Here is a 19907-nt window from a genome sequence, read left to right as displayed (position 1 = left end):
CAAGTGAAACTACCCCCACTCCAATTATGTGACAATTAAAGTCTGAATTGTTGAAAAGGAGCTAAGGGTAGCTAGAGATACTGGGTATAAGCAGACCACTCAAGAGACTCCAGCATGAAAGGTGTGATGCATTTAATGAACTGCAAATAACTCAGTATACCAGGGAACTGCTTGACTAGAAAAAAGAGATTTATTAAACTTTGGGGGGGGGGGGGCAGAGACAACCATAGCACAGGCCCTAGGAAACTTGAATTATAAGTTTGGATTCTATTCTAAGCATTATGAGAATCAGCCAAAGATTTTAAGCAAAGAAGTAATATGAACATCCAATTTGCATTTAGCACAAGCATTAAAAGAGGAAAAGGTTAAAAGCAGGAAGTTAGGGAACTGTGAAAGTAATCACAAAGAGAAATAGTGATGCCTTGGTCTGGGGTAACAAAAAAATCATAGAAATAAGATGAAATCACTCCAGGAATGCACATGGGGGAAGATTAACTCTGACAAACACTGATATTTAGGGATGAACAAAAAGAAGAAATCACTGTTTGAAATAAGAAGTAACCCATAAGAGTTGTAGTTTCATAGGCTCCAAAGAATTAATTCCAGGATGAAGGGGTTCTCAATTCTATTAAATGCTGATGAATCTCATGCAGTAGTATGGTGACAAGAAGTTTTTTGTGACAGAGTTCTAACAATAAGGAATGGAAGAACACTGAAAAATGTCAGAGTAAGTGGGAAATGAGGAAAGACAGTGACAGAAAATTCTACTGATGGGGGCTGTAGCTCAGTAGCAGAGCACTTGCTTAGTATGTGTGAGGCACTGGGTTCAATACTATCTATGTGAAAGGTTCATGGATGGATGTTCACTGTGTTATCCTTTCAATTTGAAGTGTTGAACATTTAAAACAATTTAATGGGAAAAAAACAAGTCAATAAGGATAACAGAAAAGTACTAGTATAAAGGAGAACTAAAAAATCTATAAGGAGAAGACAGATCGAATGAGGTCCAGAGAAGTCAGGACAGAGTGGGACTGACCTCAGGAGGCTGATCCTTTCATTTTCACCAATCAAAGAACTGAAGCCTAACAAGCTATATTAAGTATAGAGATGCCATTAGCTACATGACTTGTTGTTAAGTCATTTATGCCATTGAGTGAAAAAGGAAATCAGGTAAAGGGAAAGCTCACCACCAATCTTGTGCCTGGGAGCAGACAGGAAAGCAGTGACACTGGAGAAACACATAGAGGAGAGGTACAGCTATCAGCAAAGGAAAATCTTTTATTTGTAGAGTCCTTAAAACCTTGGGAGACCAATTTTAGCATCGAGAAAAGTATTAATAAAATAGGGACCTCTTTTTCCACTAAAAATGTCTTTAAGGTATTAATATTATATGCTACAAGTGTATATAATTACAGTGAAAGAACACTGCCACAAGCACAAATATGTGGGCTTTAAAGATTTCATAAGAGTGATATTACACTAATGCTTCAGATATTTAAATATTTAAGTCATGTTTATATCTTACTGACTTCAGAAACATTCAACATTACTCACCATAGAGGCCTTAAAGGGCACCAGAAATTAACAATAGATAACTATTTCATCAGTCACAGAAAATCAGAATCATTACCAAGAGCAATTTTGTGAAAAGCTTTCGTTTTCATTATCAGTTCAACTAGAATACTCAAAAAGGGAGTTACTGTTGGTGTTTCAATAACATAGTCTTTCCTTTTATTGCCAAGGAAACAAAGAACTGAAAACAGATAACTTAAACAGATGTGAACCAAGACATAGACTGCTAAGTCAGCTCTGGCTACAGTATCAATCTATGCTTATTATCCTTAATGTAGGATGCTCACCCTTAGTTTAATTTTGCTTAAGGAAAAATAAAAACAATCGCTTTTTATGTGTAAGAAGTTAAAAGCTTATGTTATACATTTTTTAAAAAACTAATGAAGGCTACTACTAGAACTTCCATGTAATAAAATTTAAATATAAAGTTAGGATTTTTAAAAATGAAAGCAAATCATTCATAGCATAGAACAAATCTGTCAGGTAAATCAAAAAACTGGTACCCATATATGGTCATGGAAAATATCCTCAAAGTGTTTAAGGAGTTGCATAAAAATAATTTCTGAAGGTTTTTTAAATTTGTTAGAACTGGCATGATTACCATCATCATGCTACTAACATTAGAAACTAAAAACTAAGATGTACATAGGTGTATTTAAGGCTTTTCACATAAAAATATGTAAGATAAACCTATAATAAAATAGTTTTCTAGGTCTTAGTTGCTACGGCAAACTGAGAACAGTTTCTTGGCTATTGCAATTGCTGCTTTGGACAAATGGATATTCTAGACCAGCTCACTTGTAATATGGAAGTTTCATAAGGGCTATACTTGTTTTGTATGTTCAATAAAGGAGGCCTGGGAAAAGGTGAAGACATGAATTATATAAGTAATAGTTTTCATGTAGTAAATTTTAAATTATTATGTATTTTTATACTTACTACATCAAATTGTAACCCTGAATGCTGAAAACGGTTCTTAGCTCAATGCTTTAAATACAGGTGTACCAAGTGTGTTTGTAAAAGCAATAAAGAAATATGACCTCCTAAAACAGACAAACTTAAAGACTATTATGAATATATGTTTGCAGTCAAACAGAACACTCTTTGGTTCCAAATTAGTCTTACAACCGGGCTATATCATTTAGCACTCCATTTACCATTCAGTTTCCATCTCTGCCCTGTCAAAACTTTTTAATGGCCTTTGTGATTAACAGACGCAATGGAAGGTGGCACTTCAAGCGTAGCCCTATTCATACCAGAGAACAGAGAAGACACTATGGTGTCTGGTCCTTCTGGGTTCATTTTCTTCCTTGCATTACATGTGGGAAGAAGGAACTGGTTTTTGTGTTTTGTTTTTAAATAAGCATCTGTCTAGAGTACTGGAAATCTGATAAACTTCTGTTCCAAACCATTGCTGAAGAAAACACAACTCTCCTTTCAGACAACAAATATATACTGATTGATTTCTCACTCTGCCCATTTCACATTATACTACTGCTAGCTGCCTCCTCCTCCTCCTCCAACAAGAACAACAAATCACTAACATCAAGCTTAAACATCATTTCAGAGAAGCTATATAATGTGACTGTTCACATTTCTGCTAAGAGTAAGAGACTGGAGGCTGGGGTGTGGTGGGGTTGCTCAGTGGCAGTAGGCTTTCCTAACATGTGTGAGTTCCTGGGTTCAATCCCCACTACTGCAAAACATTAAAAATTATAAAAGTTCAGGGTGGGGTGGGACAACACATTAATTCCATAAAGAAAACAATCTGTCTAGCATCTTAGCAATTTAATAAATATTACCTTACCAACTCATCAGCAAAAGCAGTCACACTGAAGGAAATCATGTCACTCACCTGTCTGATAGCAAAAGCCAGAAAGTTCAGAAACTCTAAAATTTTAGTTGAATACTCAAATAACTACAAGTTTACTACAGAGAGAGAATGCATCTGAATCTGGGCAAGTGCAATCAATAAAAGAAAGCAGCATTTCCATTCTTCTCCTGAGCATTATTAAATATCTAGACATAACAGCATAAGCCTCTCAGGACAGTGTACAATAAATAAAGCTGAGCCAAATAAAAAAGTCCTCCCCCATGGGTATTTACCATATCAAAGTGCAAATGAAACAGCAAGGAAGGCAGCAGTAGGTTCTTACAACAGGAGCAATTAGTATTCAAACAATGTGTTTGTTTCACTTTATCAGTTTGGCAGTTTTCCTGGGATCTTAATAGGGCCAGACAAATACTACATGCTGTTACATAGATCTTAGTAATCTCAAAATGTTCTTAAGTAATTTTTTTTCTTGCTTCACAGAGAAAGTCTATGTAAAAGAATTTTCTGCAAAATGTGATAAAAAAGGTATTTTCATTAGGCAAAGCCACTTACCTACTAGCAAGGCTGAGCAATTCATGTTTATCTGCTACAGCTGACTTCTTCTCAAGCTCCCACATTAGGACATTGATCAGATGTGAATTTTTAATTACAATCGGCACTTCTTCAAACATGTGCTCAAAGGTGATATTTGCCTTTTTCAATCTGTGAAGCATGTTAAAAATATTTTAGACTGGTGGTCAGAAATAAATGTTAAATTAACTATTTCATACATTTACCTAAATACAAGCCCTCTTCAAGGATTCATTAATAAGAAAGGCAGCAGGAGCAAAAAAAAAAAAATATATATATATATATATTTTGTGTGTGTGTGTGTGTGTGTGTGTACACACATGCAGGCATACACACTGCCTGGTTAACAGTCAAGCATAAATCGAGTGAGCTGAGTATTGACATTGAAAACAATCTAATTTTTTAACTGTAAGCCCAGAAAATAAACTGGCAAGGAAACTATTCTTCAAAATCAAGTATCCTTAAACACTTCGTTGATAGTAAAATATAATGTATATAATTATAATGAACTAACAAAATATGTAAATGTCACAGTAAGTTATGCATCTAAAATATTTAAAATAAATATCTAGAAAAGAAAAATATCCTGTTTTTGTAAAGTTTATTTTTTAAGTGTGAAGAACTAAAAAGATTAACAACTAGTTGAAAAGTCACAGGAGACTCCACAAACAACAGTGTAGGAAACGGCTTCTCAGAGTTAGTTGTAACTCCATGTCCAGAAATTGTTCATGAATTACCTTTTCTTCTTAAAACTGTATACCTTAATTTTTTAGGAGCCAAATAAGAAACTACAGATAAATTGTCCTACATGAAGCCATAATCATTAACTTTGATTTCATTTAAAAAACAAATTCTACAATTAACAGAAATAATAGATTTTAATATCCAATGGCATTAAGTAGGATCACAGAATAGCTCCATTAGTTGACTCACTGCATACCTGTCACTCACAAAACTTCCAATCAGCCACATTTTTTACTGAATCCTTAAAAATGTTCATATCCTTCCCCCCTGTGAAAGGTGAACATAGGAAACATGCAGGTTGCACGTAGTCTAATGCAGAGCTTACAGTCTGACAGCCGCTGACCACTCTTTCATCTCCCTTCTATCTTTTACTTCTTCAAATACGATAGCTAATTAATTCCCATTCTAACTGAATTCACCTATGGTGAGAACAACAGATGAGACACTCCATAAAGATTAATCTAAACGTGGTAAGGGTGTCTCTCAGCACGCAGAAATCTACAATACGCATGGCAAAGTATTACTGCAGCACAACCAAGCCTTCAATAGATGTGGCAAATTGACGGTTTAAAAGAAAAATACTCAGCCCTTTACCATATGCCTCTTGGGCCCCCAAACACTTACGCTTCAGGGGAAAAATCCTTCTCTTTACAAACTTCCATTAGTTTAGGAGTCAATCTGTATGCCTTTAAAGAGAGAGAGCCTTGGGCAGTTTTTATAGGATCTCAAAAAAAAGAGAGAGAGAGAAAATAATTACTAAGGATTCTAATGACATCGGTTCTAGGCACATTCTATTACTTATCACACTGTCTTTGGAAAAATGAAGATCAAAATAAATAATGGCAACACAACCTGAAGCACATTCGAACCATTTCTAGCAAACAGTAAGCGAAGATGCAGTGGTTGTTCTATCCTACTTAAAATCAGTAGAGTAACTTCCTCCCTTAAATAAACACAGAAGATTCCAAATAATAAGATATTTTGAAATCCCTCATCTAGAACCAGTAATCTTGCTGAAAATGAAACATATCTTATTCTATACATCTTGTATTAACTGGGGAAAATACTAATAAGTATTAAACAACAACAACAACAAAAAAAATCACTGTATGCACTACTATACTTCCTTAGTCCACGAAAATGAATAGCCCTGCAAACAAAATTTATACAACCTAATAATCAGTGTTCACATTTTTAAATTAAAAGATAGTTAAAAACAAAACCACTACATCAAAGTGCTATCACAAAAGTGTCCTTTTCTAGTTTTAGAAAACGAAGTTTTGTCAAAACTAACTGCTTAAACACTCCATGAGTAAGGGAGCTTAGCACTTGCTGCATGATAATGGCTCTGGCATGCCAATATTCAACTAAAACCTGTGTTAACATTCATGTTGTCTGAAACTTAACACAGTGAAACTTTTAGCAATAGGTGATAAAATGAAAACCAAAATAGATTGAAACAAGTGGAAAATTCATCAAGGTCTGATGATGCAATGTTTCCAGCCAATATAAGTACACTTTAACAACTTGTTCTTTACTGTAATCCAATTGTTAACATACTGAAACAATTTTGGGGCAGCTCATAAGATTGATCGTATTCATTAGTATTTTTTCTGACAGATACTCAGGACGTTACATTTACTTCTCAGCTGGAAACTATATGCAAGTCTGCCAGATATGGCAAACTGTGAGTGTTTGGGGAGGGGGAAGGCTATAAAGCTGTTAAATTGCCTACAGTTCTGATACAGCACAGAACATCTGGTCTGGAGAGCTTGAGGAAACACCATTAAATAGGCCGAAAAGAAAAAAATCTTTGTGCTAAGAAACAGTCCAGGTTTTGTACGCTGCTGTCAGAGGTATAAAAAAAAAACTTGGCACACTGTGTTATGATTGGTCAGTCACGTACAGAGCCAGACACTCCAGCAATCGGGGTTTGTTAGACATCTGGTCTAGTTCCACCAGCCCCTTCAATGAGGGAGGGGAGATGGAGGAATAAAAATGAAGCAGCTACTCCAGCATTCCAAAATGTACACATCAGGGCTCTGATAGCAAGAAAAATAAACAGAAAGAAGGAAACCCTGTCTAGACTTAGCTGCTGCTGAGGCTGCTGCAGAAACAGAGTTGGTATTTACTTGAGAAAGCCTGCCAGGCTGCTCTTAGAAGCATAAAGACAGAAAGTAAAAATAGGAGTAATAATATTAAGGGAAGAAAAGAATAATAAAGGAAACTCCGACTAACCATAAATAAGAACAACAGATTCTTCAATGGCATGTTGGTAACTGAACTGAGAATCCAAAAGCGCCCGGGTGACAAACGAGCCATAGTACGTAGACTGGTACCAGCCCACATGGAGATGATCAATGTTTACATGGCGAAGGCTCCGCATCATTTCCATCTGATACTGGACTAGATGATGAAAAGGAGGGGAATAAAAGAAAAACTTTATGATACCACCAATATTAAAAATAAGCCTAATGGAAACAAATTTCTACATTTATTAGTCATAAGGAACAGGTTTCCAGGGGAAAAGTTATTCGGTTCACACATAAAGAGAACAAAATTAAGCTTTCAAATCATTGGGACTTTCCTTTTTCACTAATGCAAACCAATTTGAAGAAAAAATAGTATTAAAAATACAATATTAATGTCTTGTTCTAAACAAAGAATTACTAAATGTGTTTTACATGATCTTTTTGAAAAACTGAAAACAGTAAAATGTTTAAGGAAAACAATATATAATTACTAGACTGGCTACTTGTAAGAAGTCTCATCTGGACCAATAGATGAGAATAGTTATCAATAGTTGTCTCTTCTTCAACACACCTTTTGGAACTGTGAACTTAAACCAACAAGAAAACTAAGGAGAAATAATCAACCACCACTTATATATAAACAGCATATAGACTATAGCCGATTTAAAACTAAGAATTCATTTTTGCCTTCATCTGGTGCCCCCTGCTGCATACACTAAATTTAAAAAAGATTTTTTTTTTTTGCCTGTCTTCTTTTGTGTTAGTGACACTACGTTTTCATTAGGATAGAGTTATATTTTAATTATCACATACAAAACAAAAATATTTAACGATTTTTACTTTCATCAAATCAATGACTATAATGTATATTGTTAAAGTACAAGCTGAACGTGTAACAAATGACATTAAAAAAGCATTACAGCCCAAAAATGCATAACAAATACATAATGAAGAAAAAAGTTTTACAGTCAATATTTAAGCTACTTCAATCATAATGACTGCATGGCCATGTGAAGTAACCATATTTGCTTAATTCTAAACCTAAGCAGCTCACTTTTAAAACTCTTAATCGGGTTTTGGTAAAACTAAAGTTTTATGCCTGGTTCCTTTAGTCAGAGCACTATGACTTTACAAAGCAAACAATAAAAGTACCTTCCTGAGATGCATGATCTTATTTTGCAACACTCACTAGTGGGCCGAGAAATTATAAATCTGTTTATTCCATGATTATATCTCTCTTATTTATAAAAAATGGCAGTCAAGTAATCAACTATTTCAAAATTATGTGTTTTTCATTTTTCTTTTTGAAAAATAGGACAAAATTTTAAGCCTATGGCAAAATTGCAACAGAGCTGGAAGGTGTACTACTGTAAAGATGTACACTAGGCAACTGTTTTGAAACAAGCAACTCTGTTTTGAAAGCAAGTCCATTCATTCATAAAAAGGGAAAAGGTATTAAGATAAAGGTAGTTTGCCCCCATTATTTCTCAAGTCGTTCATTTAGGTGAGAGGTGATACTTATACACAAGACATGTTTACATACCAGTTTTCTGCATATTTATAATTAACACATTGGAAAACAAAGCCTTAAAGCTTATGCTATATTTTAAACCATGATTAAAAACTACAGCCCTACAAATCTAGTTTATAGACAGTATGACAGCCTGAAGCAGTATAAAACTGATGATGATTTACATTCATTCTTTTATCTTATTATTTTATTTCTCTAGCATATAACAGAACTGCTTCTTCCTTCAGCTAGTTTAACAGATTTGTATTAACCACACAAATTGGGACTGAGTTAGAATCATTGCTACGGTCTCCTTCTGTTTTAAAATGTCTAGATTCTCTTAAAGTAAAAATTACACATTTGGCTAACAAATTTTGTCAAATTTAACTTACAAATGTAAAGTCCCAATATTATAAGTAAAACAGAAGCAGAAACTAAATGCTATTTATCTCAAAGGGAAAGAGGTCAGGAAATGAGGAGAGATTACCAAACAACTAACAGTACAAATACAATTTTATAGGACAATTTAATTTAAAAAAATCACTACTTGCAACATGTGTTGGTGTGCAACTTGGCTAACATATGCAGAGGGTAGTCTATCAACTTGTAATAGTAGGAAAAAAAGATCTGGAATCTAAAAGTGAAGGAAGGTTCTTGTGCCAGTTTTGACATCCCCTCTGTAGGTATCCTGCTGTCCAATTGATGATTCTCTGATGTTTAGTTTTACCATAGCCAAGGAGAACTTGACAACCCATCCCAGCAAAATGCTGGGATTCCACATTATTTCAGCATTTGGATATGCTAACTATAAACAAGAATTTGTCTACTAGGTAAAACAGGGCCTCTAACATGCCTTATGATTTCAATCAAGATACATTTCTCTGAAAAAAATATTCTGCAATCTTGTTAAGACTTCCTTCAAATAACCTAAATATAACACATTTTATAAGCACATTTCCAGAATACATGAGGGAAAAACAAACCGGGGGGGGGGGGGGGGGGGGGGGAGAGAGACCTTCCAAGATCTTTCTAGTTATTTCTTCAAATTCTTTCTTATCCAGTGTCTTACCTAATTTTACACACCCTCCAATAAGAACAAGAATGAAAATGAGTATTCTCTAAACCAAGGAGTCAGGAATATGAGGCCTGTATCCCCACGGCTGCTCAAGAAATAAATAAATACAGCTCCAATGTATTTATTTCTGGGAGTTCAGAAATTAGCTTCAGTTCCTGGGAAGAAAGAGGGAAGCATGTACATTTTCTTCTCCTATAGCTTAGAATATGACATGCCAGATTTTAGAAGTTTTTAAACATAATTATTTGTAAGTCATAAGGGTTTTCATATCTTAAATGAACAACAAAATTAAAGAGTTAAGAGCAATGACAGGTTAAGTTAATAAAACTGCTTTTACTCTCCAATGTACTGGAATATCATTATTTTACAACAAAACCTATATTGGGCCTATTCTAGGAGAAGTTTTAGGACATTCTCTATAATGATTTGAACTTTACTATTTTGATAATAAAAATCAACAGATAAGGCAAAATCAGGAAAAATAGTGGCTCTACTAAAAGCTCTGTGTGGAGGACCTAAAAGTCAATCTTAAAAAGGTAGGGAAGGGCTAGGTGTGGTGGCACAAACATGAACCCAACTCAGGAAGCTGAAGCAAGTGGACTACAAGTTCAAGGCCAGCCTCCACAATGCAGTGAGACTGGATCAAAAAAAAATTAAAAGGCTGGGGAGTATGGCTTAGTGGTAGAGGGCTCCTGGTTTTAATTACCAACCCTGCCCCAAAAGGTGAGGACTGGGGTACTGAAGCACCAACATGAGGCTGGAATGCACTAATGCCCAGTGAGAAACATGCACTATTTGAAAGAAGGTACTTTGATTTTTTTTTTAAGTGGTATTGTTTACACTCTACATAAGCTAAGGAACAAGAGGCAAAAAAACAACAACAACAAAAAAAAAAAACTCACAAACAGCCAGGTGAACTGCTGTATCTCTACAGACTTTGAGGTCTGTGGCTATGTTCTAATGTTAATGCAGATGTGGGGCTCTCATCTCCCTTCACTCAGTTTTTCTTCCTCCTCCCACCCAAATTTTCAGAAAGTACAAAACCAGCTCTTGGTAAAACTAAGTAGTAGTAAGAAATAAGCAGCTGAGTGTCCACTAAACTATACCAAAACTGTGCTCCCAGTAGCCACCACTAATCAACTAAGCTGACCTGCCACACTGACACCTATTTACCCCTCTGGCCTATAGAAGAAATAAAGAAAAAATCATGAATTGGTGACATGCCAATCAGTTTTACACAGTAAATGGAAATGGTCATTCCAGATTTCAATCTCCAAAACCTCTTTGCTTTTGTGGTCTCTTGGAAGTTACATGGTAGTGTAGAGCAGGTAAGGCAATCAGGAGACACAATTTAGACACTTGGGCAAATGAAGGAGCCTATGATTCCTGCAAGTGTCTGTGATGATGATACCATGTCACAGCCCACAGACTCTGGTAAATGTGAGGGAATGTTATCTGCTTTCTCATATCTAGTCAGTATTTACTTTTCTGGCTGGAGTTTAAAGGAGGTTATAAAAGACAGAGATAAGGTTTATCTTATCCAGGGAATGGTTCACACCTCAAAGAAGAGAATCACACCAAAGAAACAAAAAGGAAAAAAAGAAAAAAAGGGGGACTCCTTAATATAAAGAGCCAGAATTCCTTACTGCTGGATACACACAGGTTAATGAAGAAACAACCATTTATTGGCAACTTTGCAAAAGTTGGTCCAGGATTAGATGGGCTTCCACTTTTGTTCTAAAGTTCTCATATTTAACAGAAGCCAAAGTGACAATTCAGCCAATGACATTCATTTCTTGAGTTAATCATTAAATATCCTGGGGAATTTCCCAAAGACAAATGGCAAGGGGGAAATCCTTTTGGAGAGGGGACTATTTTTAAATTTATAATAATGTTCAACAGAAAGGCTTACCATCTTGTAATGAAAAGTTAGGAAAGAACCTTTTAAACATTTTTAGTTTAAAAAGCAAACGCCCTACCAACTTAGAAGAAGCAGCAAGTAGCAAATGAATTATAAAGACAAATTGGCAGTTACTACCAAGCCAGCTCAAATTACTGATACAAAAGCTACACTTAGATGCAATTAAGGTGACACTACAAAATTTGGAAGGATTATAAAAATGAGCTAAAGTTTTATAAATCTTTTCAACCTCTACAATTGTTTTAATAGGCTAAGCCTCTCCCTAGCAAAGGAGAGACTGGTTTAAAACAGTAAATAACTGTCTGAAGTCTGGCACCAATATATTCATATTCACTTTTTCCAGTATCTTCTTTGCAAAATGGTCAAATTTAAAGTGCCTAGAGCTAAAACTGTCTTAACTGAGGCAGACTGCCCAATAACTATTCTTTTCAAAAACCCACCACATTTGTTGGGCTTTCTCTTGTTTTATCTTCAAATATGCAAACACTGAAAAATAATATGTTTTCTTACACTTAAATGCTGTTTCTGGAGCTACAGTGGCAATCAACCAAACTAGAGTATGAGTCTGCAATGCTCCTGAATATCACTGGGAATGACAAATGAATTTGAAATTTTTCAGTTCAGAATAACGAGTTTTCTTTTCACCATCAATTTCTCAACTTCCTTATTAAAAAGTCAGCTTTTTCAAATTTATAATTTAAAGTGAGCCCCCATGAAATGCAATTTTTCATTTCAAAAACAGGAACAAAGAATTGCCACAATTTAATAGTTAGACTGGGAAGAGCTAAAAGACAGTAAAGTCGTGGAATATTCAAAATCAAAAACTTGAGATCTGCCCAGCAGGTTAAAGGGGAAAAAAAAAAAAAAGATTTACGATGTGATATTAAGGAACTCTTATAAGGACCAAGTTTTCTAAATTTTAAAAACTGAAAACAATATAAGAACCCAGTGTCTTATTTCATGAGCCAAATAAATCCAAAATTATTTAAAGATATATTACAATGTAACAATTTAATAAATATGCATACATACTACAGTCAGACTTCCTACGAAGCAGTCATCTACACATATAATCTAACTAGTCCTCAAAATAACTCTAAGGTGATCATGTCATTGAAAACCTTTTAGAAGCTGTTTACCATAGCTTTGACTTCAATATGACTTCAGAATCTGGTTCCAAAGTGTAGAATAAATTATTTCTGAATCAATAAAAGTACAGCACATAGATACAACAGAAATATACAAAAAATTTTTAGGTTTTCAGAAACCACATCTTTTGCAGTTCGATCACTATATTTAACACTACTGGAAAGATTTTAAGGGGTAAAACTACTGTCAAAGATTTTTAAATACCAGAGTAGATAACTATCACAAATATGTAATCAAATTCCTAAAACATCGCATTTTATGAAACTATTTGAAACCTGTGCTAAGACTACAATGAAAATAAATACTGGCTCAGATCAAAGATGACCTGCATCAGCATATCAAGTAAGGGAATCAGATCTAGTACACACTCTTTGCAGCAAAGAAACAAAACTCAATCAGGAAATGCAAATGGCTTAAAAAGCAAAGATGCAAACAAAATCCCACTACTTCCCTGAAACGAACGAATGATTTCAACAAATATGACAGGGAAGCAGAATGCATAAAATCTCCTATCTGTGCTGGCACGAGTGCTCAAGCAGGACTTTGAAGAAAATAATTACAAGCCTCTACCCAGCAGCACCATGGGACACCAGTAAGCACTCTTTACGCGGTGACTGTGAAGGCTCTGTGCCATTATTTAAAAGACAAACTTTATTCTGTACTTTCCTTTACATATCAGACTTTCTGCCAAGCCACACATACGTTTCAGGCAGTGTTCAAGCTAGTGGCAGATGTAGATTTAAGCAAACAGAATGTGCATTTGAAAGAATTAAATAAAGTCTACTTTGGGTAAAAGAGAATTATGGAATACACAGATTTCTTAAAACCTCCATATTTTCTTCACCCTGTCTATATCATGTATTCATCCCTTGTTTCAATTAATACATGTGTTATTAATGCCATTCTTGTGGCTGCTTAAGATTTTTGGTAACAGTTCAATTTTTCACAATAAACTGTCCAATATAAATTCTACTCTACCTAGAAACTATTCTATTTTAAAAGAAATGTCAAAAATACTACCTTTCTTAATAATCTTGGAGATTTTTTTTTTAAATAGTGTATTTATCCTGGGTGGTTATTCTTTAAAGTATTTATGAATTCTGGCAAAAAAAAAAAAAATCTTTTGAATGCCAAGCTGGGGATAAAAATTGTGAGTGGGGATGGAGGGTGGTCACTCTTTTAAAACTAATAAGTATCTTGGAAATTATTGAAAGTTGGGTTTTCCAACAGGTTTTAATGTTGTTTCAAGAAGTCATCTACAAAATAAACTGATTCTTCCCAGAAAATAACATGAACATCCTATCCTGCAGCACATATTCTTAACCGAATCATGAAACACAGTAAAGAAATCCTATTTCTTTGGGGTTATAAGAATTTAAAATACATATACATTTATGCCCTTGATCATGAAAATACATGCACATAGGTGGTTGGTAGAAAACTGATATGTTAACTGTATGTCATTTGATATTTACTTACACAAACCAAGAGATTTCACCTGGACAGACTCAGGAACACAGACCTCTTACCATGAAGAATGGTAACATAAAAAAATAACTCATTGACCACTGCTGCTTCTTGCTACAATTAAGAGTACAGTATGTTAGCAACCAAAGGAGAATCTCTGAGTTTGGGGGTGGGGGAGGATATTAAATAGGCTCTTTCATGAGAACAAAGAACATCTCTGTCATATTTGCAGCAATACAGGAGGTACTAGATTAATGCTGGCTTAAAATTAGGTGTGGAAAGTATTCAAACACATGACTGTTACTAACTAGAAAAGGTTACAATTATTAGGAAATTCTGTTTATATGTGTGTGTGTGTGTGTATTCTCTATTTACAAAGGACTAAAAAGTAGCTTATATTAAACTATATGAAATAATTAGTAATACCAGAACAAGTCTAGATGAAAATAAAGAAAGCAGAAAAAGAAGGTGAAGCATAGACTTGAATAAAACCAACCAGGCCACAGATACTCTGATTACAATTTACAAATTTGGCTCCCAACATTCCATCAATCAAAGCAAAAGGAGGAAATATGGTCATTTACCTTATCCAAAGGGGGAAAAATACTACATCTCAAAGTAGGTAAAACCTTCCCCAGTACTTAGACCTAAAGTAAAATTTTCATGTTAGGCTTCAATGAAAACTGTTCTGTAATATTGTGAAAAGCAGAAAGCATTTCTGGAAAAAAAAAAAAAAATCATGCTTGATTTGCCTTTCTTATAAAAAGGCTGGGTTTTTAATGTTAAAAAAAAAAGACCTCTTAAGTACTTTTTAAAACACAGATAACAGTTTGTACAAGTTCTAAAACAGAGAGAGACAAAAGAAAGAAGGGCTACCAAAATGAATTATTAAGTTTCATTCTACAAAGAGCTGTCAATTATCAATCTCCAGTTCTTAAGGGGGGGGGGGGGAATGCATCATAGTCCTAAGCACTACAAAGTTAAAAAAAAAAAAAAAAAACACTCATAGGAGGTACTATTTGCTATTTATACAGTAAAGCGTGGTGATAGATGTTGCACAGGGTCACTTCATTTTACTTATTCTGAAGCCATTTACTGAGTACCACTTGTGCTAGAAGTCTGATAAGGCTACAGTAACATCATCTTCTAAAAGGTATCCTAATTAATGTGGTTGCCCAATGGACTAGTGGTTAATACATATGTCTCTCTGGGTCTTAATTTCTCACCTAGAAATTAAATTTCAATTTCTAACAATACAATAATAGCAATTTCAAAACTTACCTACTAATCCAGCCCAGATGACTCTTTGCTGAATGTGCACTTTTGGGGGGGAAACCCTAAACTACACAGGATAAATTACAAAGAGACTTTACCAACTCTTATCCTGCAACTCCGGTACTTCTACATTTTATCCCTAAATGAGAAGACACTGAGTCATCAATCTTGACTACTTCTCCATTACTCAGGTCATACAGTCATCTTTCTTCTATGAAAAATTTGTTTGCTCCAAGGCAAAATCATTTAGAGCACCTCTAAAATTTTTTAATAGTGGAGAATGCTCTCAAGATGCTAAGAGAGAAAAAAAAAACATATATATATATATATATATATATATGATTATAAATGCCAATATAGAAACTCCCTCCTGCTAAAAAGAAGGACTAGAAAGAAAAATGCTAAAATACTAATAGTTCTCCAGGGAAAACTGTTTGGGGATAGACAGATGAGGATGGTTAAGAGAATAGTTCTACAAAATGGGCTCACTGTGCTGATCCTTCACATACTTTCTCGACCCCCTTAATGCTTTCTTTGCCAAAAAGCAATTTGCTTGCAGCCTTGCCTGGCCTAAGTGACAGGATATGTTACATTTCTCAGCAAACTACCTGTTATCTGCAAGGAAATGCAGGCAGGAAATAACACTGATAAGAGGAACCCAAGTTACTTTGAAGGGAGAGACTTTTGTGATCCTTTTTACAGACCAGATTCTGGAAGATAAGGATAATTCATCCTAACCATAAAACCTGTAAAAATGATTGAGAATCCAATTAGAACTAATCAGCATGGACCAAGGTCATGGCAATGGGAACATGAAAGTCTGATGTCACTCAAAAGTCAAGAGGTGGACCTGGGCAGGACTCTCTGGAAACTTCCCTGAGACCCCCAATAAAACTGGAGTACAGGAGAGGCACATTGTCCCTCTCCTCCCTGAAAGCGTTCCCTATCCCTATCCCTTTATCTATCCCTTCAAAAAATTCTTATTACTCCGAGCAACATGTCTGAAATCTTTATGACTTGATCACAAGAACTGGGTTTGAAAGGGGTCTTCACACTGCCTCAGTTTCCTAAAAGGTCTTAGCTCTATTCAAAACAACCAAGAAGTTTTTACTTTTCTTATCATTATTTTTCCACGAATTTTCCAATACACAAGATATCAAAGTACATACATACATGTTGACAGGATTTTTCTGTCTCTTATTACCTCGCCACATTTTCTAGGTCACCTAATAACCTGGTTACTAGTGTTCCAAAACTGTTGCGAGCAGGAAATGGGATAAGATACTGGGCTACTCAGAATATGAAGCTACTAACCTAGTCTTTACCTTCTAAATTATATTAACTATGTAACTTATAATAAATTAACTCAGTCTAGGACTCCTCTGTTGCAAAATGGGGAGGGGACAGAATCTACTTCCTAAGGTAATTAATAAGATTAAATGAAATAATTTACAACAAGAGCTTGGTACACTAAACAACCTCAGAAATACCTAAGCAGGTTATCAACATCACCTATTATTCAGGAATATTATTTAGATTAAGCAAGGCATGGGCACATGCCTATAATCCCAGTGAGTCAAGAAGCTGAAGCTGGAGGATCACAAATTCTAGGACAGTCTCAGGCAACTCAAAGAAAAAAATAAAAAGGGTTAGGGTTGTAGATCAATGTTAGAGTGTCCCTGGATTCAATCCCCAGTACTGCAAAAAAAGAAAAGAGAGATATTTAGACTCTTGAGGAGATGGTACTACTTACTGGAATCAAAGGAACTATTTTTGGAAAACTGAATTTGATTAATTTGACCACCAAAAGTTAAAGCTCCCCTTTTATCATCTCCATATTGGAGATACGGGTATGTTAGGAAAATGGGGAAAAAGAAAGGAGAGTGTATGTGTGGCTATAAAAAATAATTTCTATAAATTTGTTATATTCATTTCATGAAACAGAATTCGTATGTACAAATATGAGCATAACCAAAACACAATCTACCATGATAAAGAATTACAAAAGGAAAAAAAATGCTTTTTAGATACTAAAACTATAAGCTAATTATATTCAGTACAATAAAGAACAGATTCAATAAAGATAGAGACAAGCTACAGAAAATTAGATTTCAAGAAAAGGTAATCTTGGGTGTTCTATTATTATTGTGTATATAACATTATAATTGCATTGTACTATATAAGCTTCCATCTCCTGATTCCATTTATGACTTCCAAAGAGAGGAAATAAACTCCCTGCCCCATCCCCATAGGTGACTTTTAAAAAAGAAAAGTGAGGGTGCAGGGGATGGAGAGAGACAACAAAACCAAATGAAAATAAACCCATTGATGATGGAGGTGGAGCTGGGAAGGAGTGAGTGGCAGTGCCAGCTGACCCAGAGGACTGAGTAATAAATGTTATTGGAAACACTGCCTACCCAAATGAAGTAATAAAGTAAATTCATCAAGAATAACAAACAGATTTATAATGTGATGGATACTGCATATAGGGTTGATCCACTCCTGCAACCTCAACTACCCAAAAATGGCTCTACCTTCAAATACCAAGAAAAATTGGATTTAAAAATCAATATTAAAGATGCTTTATAAGAGTGTGAGGGACACAATATTTGAGGAGCAACCTAAATTGTAATCTAAAGATGAGAAAGCTGGCAAAAATGGAAGTGACAGGAATTTTATAATAAATAAAGTGAAGAAGGTCAAATAATGTCACATAATTTAGTTAACTCAGAAAAATGGAAATATTTATAACCACATACTCCACCCACCCTTTCTTGTCCCCACCTCTTTCCCATGCTTCACTTCTTCCAAACATATTTTTATAGAATAAGGAGCACAAAATTCCATGCTGGGAAAAATGATCCAGCAGAAATCTTTATGGCAGCTCATGATAAATCTGAGGTTAGAAACATATGACTTATTTTTAATGAGGCTATGCTACATTTGCTGTTGTGATCTTATTTTAGAAATCAAATTCCAACCCAGGAATCCTCACCCTGGGATTTCAAGGTAAATTTCCCCAAAAACCAATATGCATCGGTACTTCTGTGGAAAAAGCAACCAAAGTTTTTATCAAATTCTCAAAGAATTTCAAGATCTGAAAGATGATAAAGTACAGTGGAGAACAGGCCTAAAATGATTCAGGCTCTCGTGGAACTTCCATTCCTCAGTATGGATGTGGGGGGGAAAATGGAACAGACTAGGTGTAGGTGGTTATCAATTCTGTTTTCAAGCAGCCAAGAAACAGCAAAGATCAGCAATGAGATCACCAAATATATACCTTCAAAAAGGGTATGGATGACAGATGAAAGATTCAGAGAAAATTTCAGCTGTCAGATAGAGATCCAACAGAATATCAGTCTCACCCCTGTCCTACCAAAAGCAGGAAATGCATAAAGGGGAAAGTTGGATGAATGCTTCACCTAAATACTTTTGTGATCCACAAGTGTGTTTCCCAGGGTAGACACTCGCTTCAATTATCTACCAAGTTCTATGACCAGGACCAGGGGTAGTAAACAAAGGCTACTCAAAAGACACAGGACAATGATTCCAATAAAAAGATAACCCTTACATATGTGAAAAGAATATATGTGTATAATTGGGGGGGGGGTATTCTCTTGCAAAAATGTCTCATTATTAAAATACTCTTAGGACATATCTTACTCTGCCATTATGAATGTGCCTTAGACTAGGCAGACCACTCTACAGCCATACACTAAAAATCATCCTAAAAGAACTCACTACTTCTATCTAGTTGTGGAGTTTTTAAACAGATACCTTAAGTCATTAGTGAGAATTGTCTAATCAGTTGTAATTATGTAATCTGAAGCTCTTGAAGATACTTTTTTATGGAGCAATTGTTTGATTCGAGAAAAAAGAAAAACAGTGTATGAAGGAAGCAAAAATTATTGAAAAGAAAGAAAATTATTGTATAAAGAGTTTAGAATTTACAAAACAGACAATCTCTTCTGCAATTGACAGGTGGGCTCCTGTCAGATGTTTGAAATACAATTAACTTCTATGGGCCACTAAGATAGAAATAAAATGAACAACTATAAATACATAAAGAAGTATAAATGACTATTATTTCAGATTATTTGTTTTCTTGCCCCCCAAAAACCTGTTCCTCACTGCAGTACCCACAGATACTGAGCCAGCAGTATATTCCAAGGCATGTGTAAATGTGTTAAACATGGGTCAAACAATACCCATTATATAAGAAGCTAAATTTAATAAGTGTTCTCTGCAATGTTTCAAAGCATTCCCAAACCAGGTAATATCACCTAACAAAATCATCCTTTTTCTTCAAAGAATATATATCTTTTCTTTGCAGAAAAGATTACAATACTCAGTTAAAGGCATGAAATGGTTTACATGTTTCCTCCTGATATTTGGGGGAGAAAAATCTGAAGCAGTAAATTCATACATCTATTCCTTACATTCATATGAGGAGCATTTATTCTGATCTCTAATGGACCAGACAGACCTTCTAGGTGCTATCAAGCACAGGACTATGAAGACAGAAAACATTCCTGCAG

At 34.9% G+C, this 19907-nt stretch overlaps 1 protein-coding gene across 1 annotated transcript in view; it reads right to left on the bottom strand.

The window, feature by feature from the left end:
• Eif3h (eukaryotic translation initiation factor 3 subunit H) overlaps positions 1–19907 on the bottom strand; it is a 91537-nt gene that overhangs the window by 8268 nt on the left and 63362 nt on the right. The window contains exons 3-5 of the mRNA XM_027949761.2: positions 6959–7126; positions 5345–5444; positions 3959–4108 (exon numbers count right to left, since the gene is read on the bottom strand). Coding sequence (XP_027805562.1) covers positions 3959–4108; positions 5345–5444; positions 6959–7126 — 418 coding nt within the window. The remainder of the gene's footprint in view (positions 1–3958; positions 4109–5344; positions 5445–6958; positions 7127–19907) is intronic.

This window comes from Marmota flaviventris, chromosome 15 (genome assembly GCF_047511675.1).
Source record: "Marmota flaviventris isolate mMarFla1 chromosome 15, mMarFla1.hap1, whole genome shotgun sequence".
NCBI lineage: Eukaryota > Metazoa > Chordata > Mammalia > Rodentia > Sciuridae > Marmota > Marmota flaviventris.
This window is presented reverse-complemented; position numbering and strand designations above follow the sequence as displayed.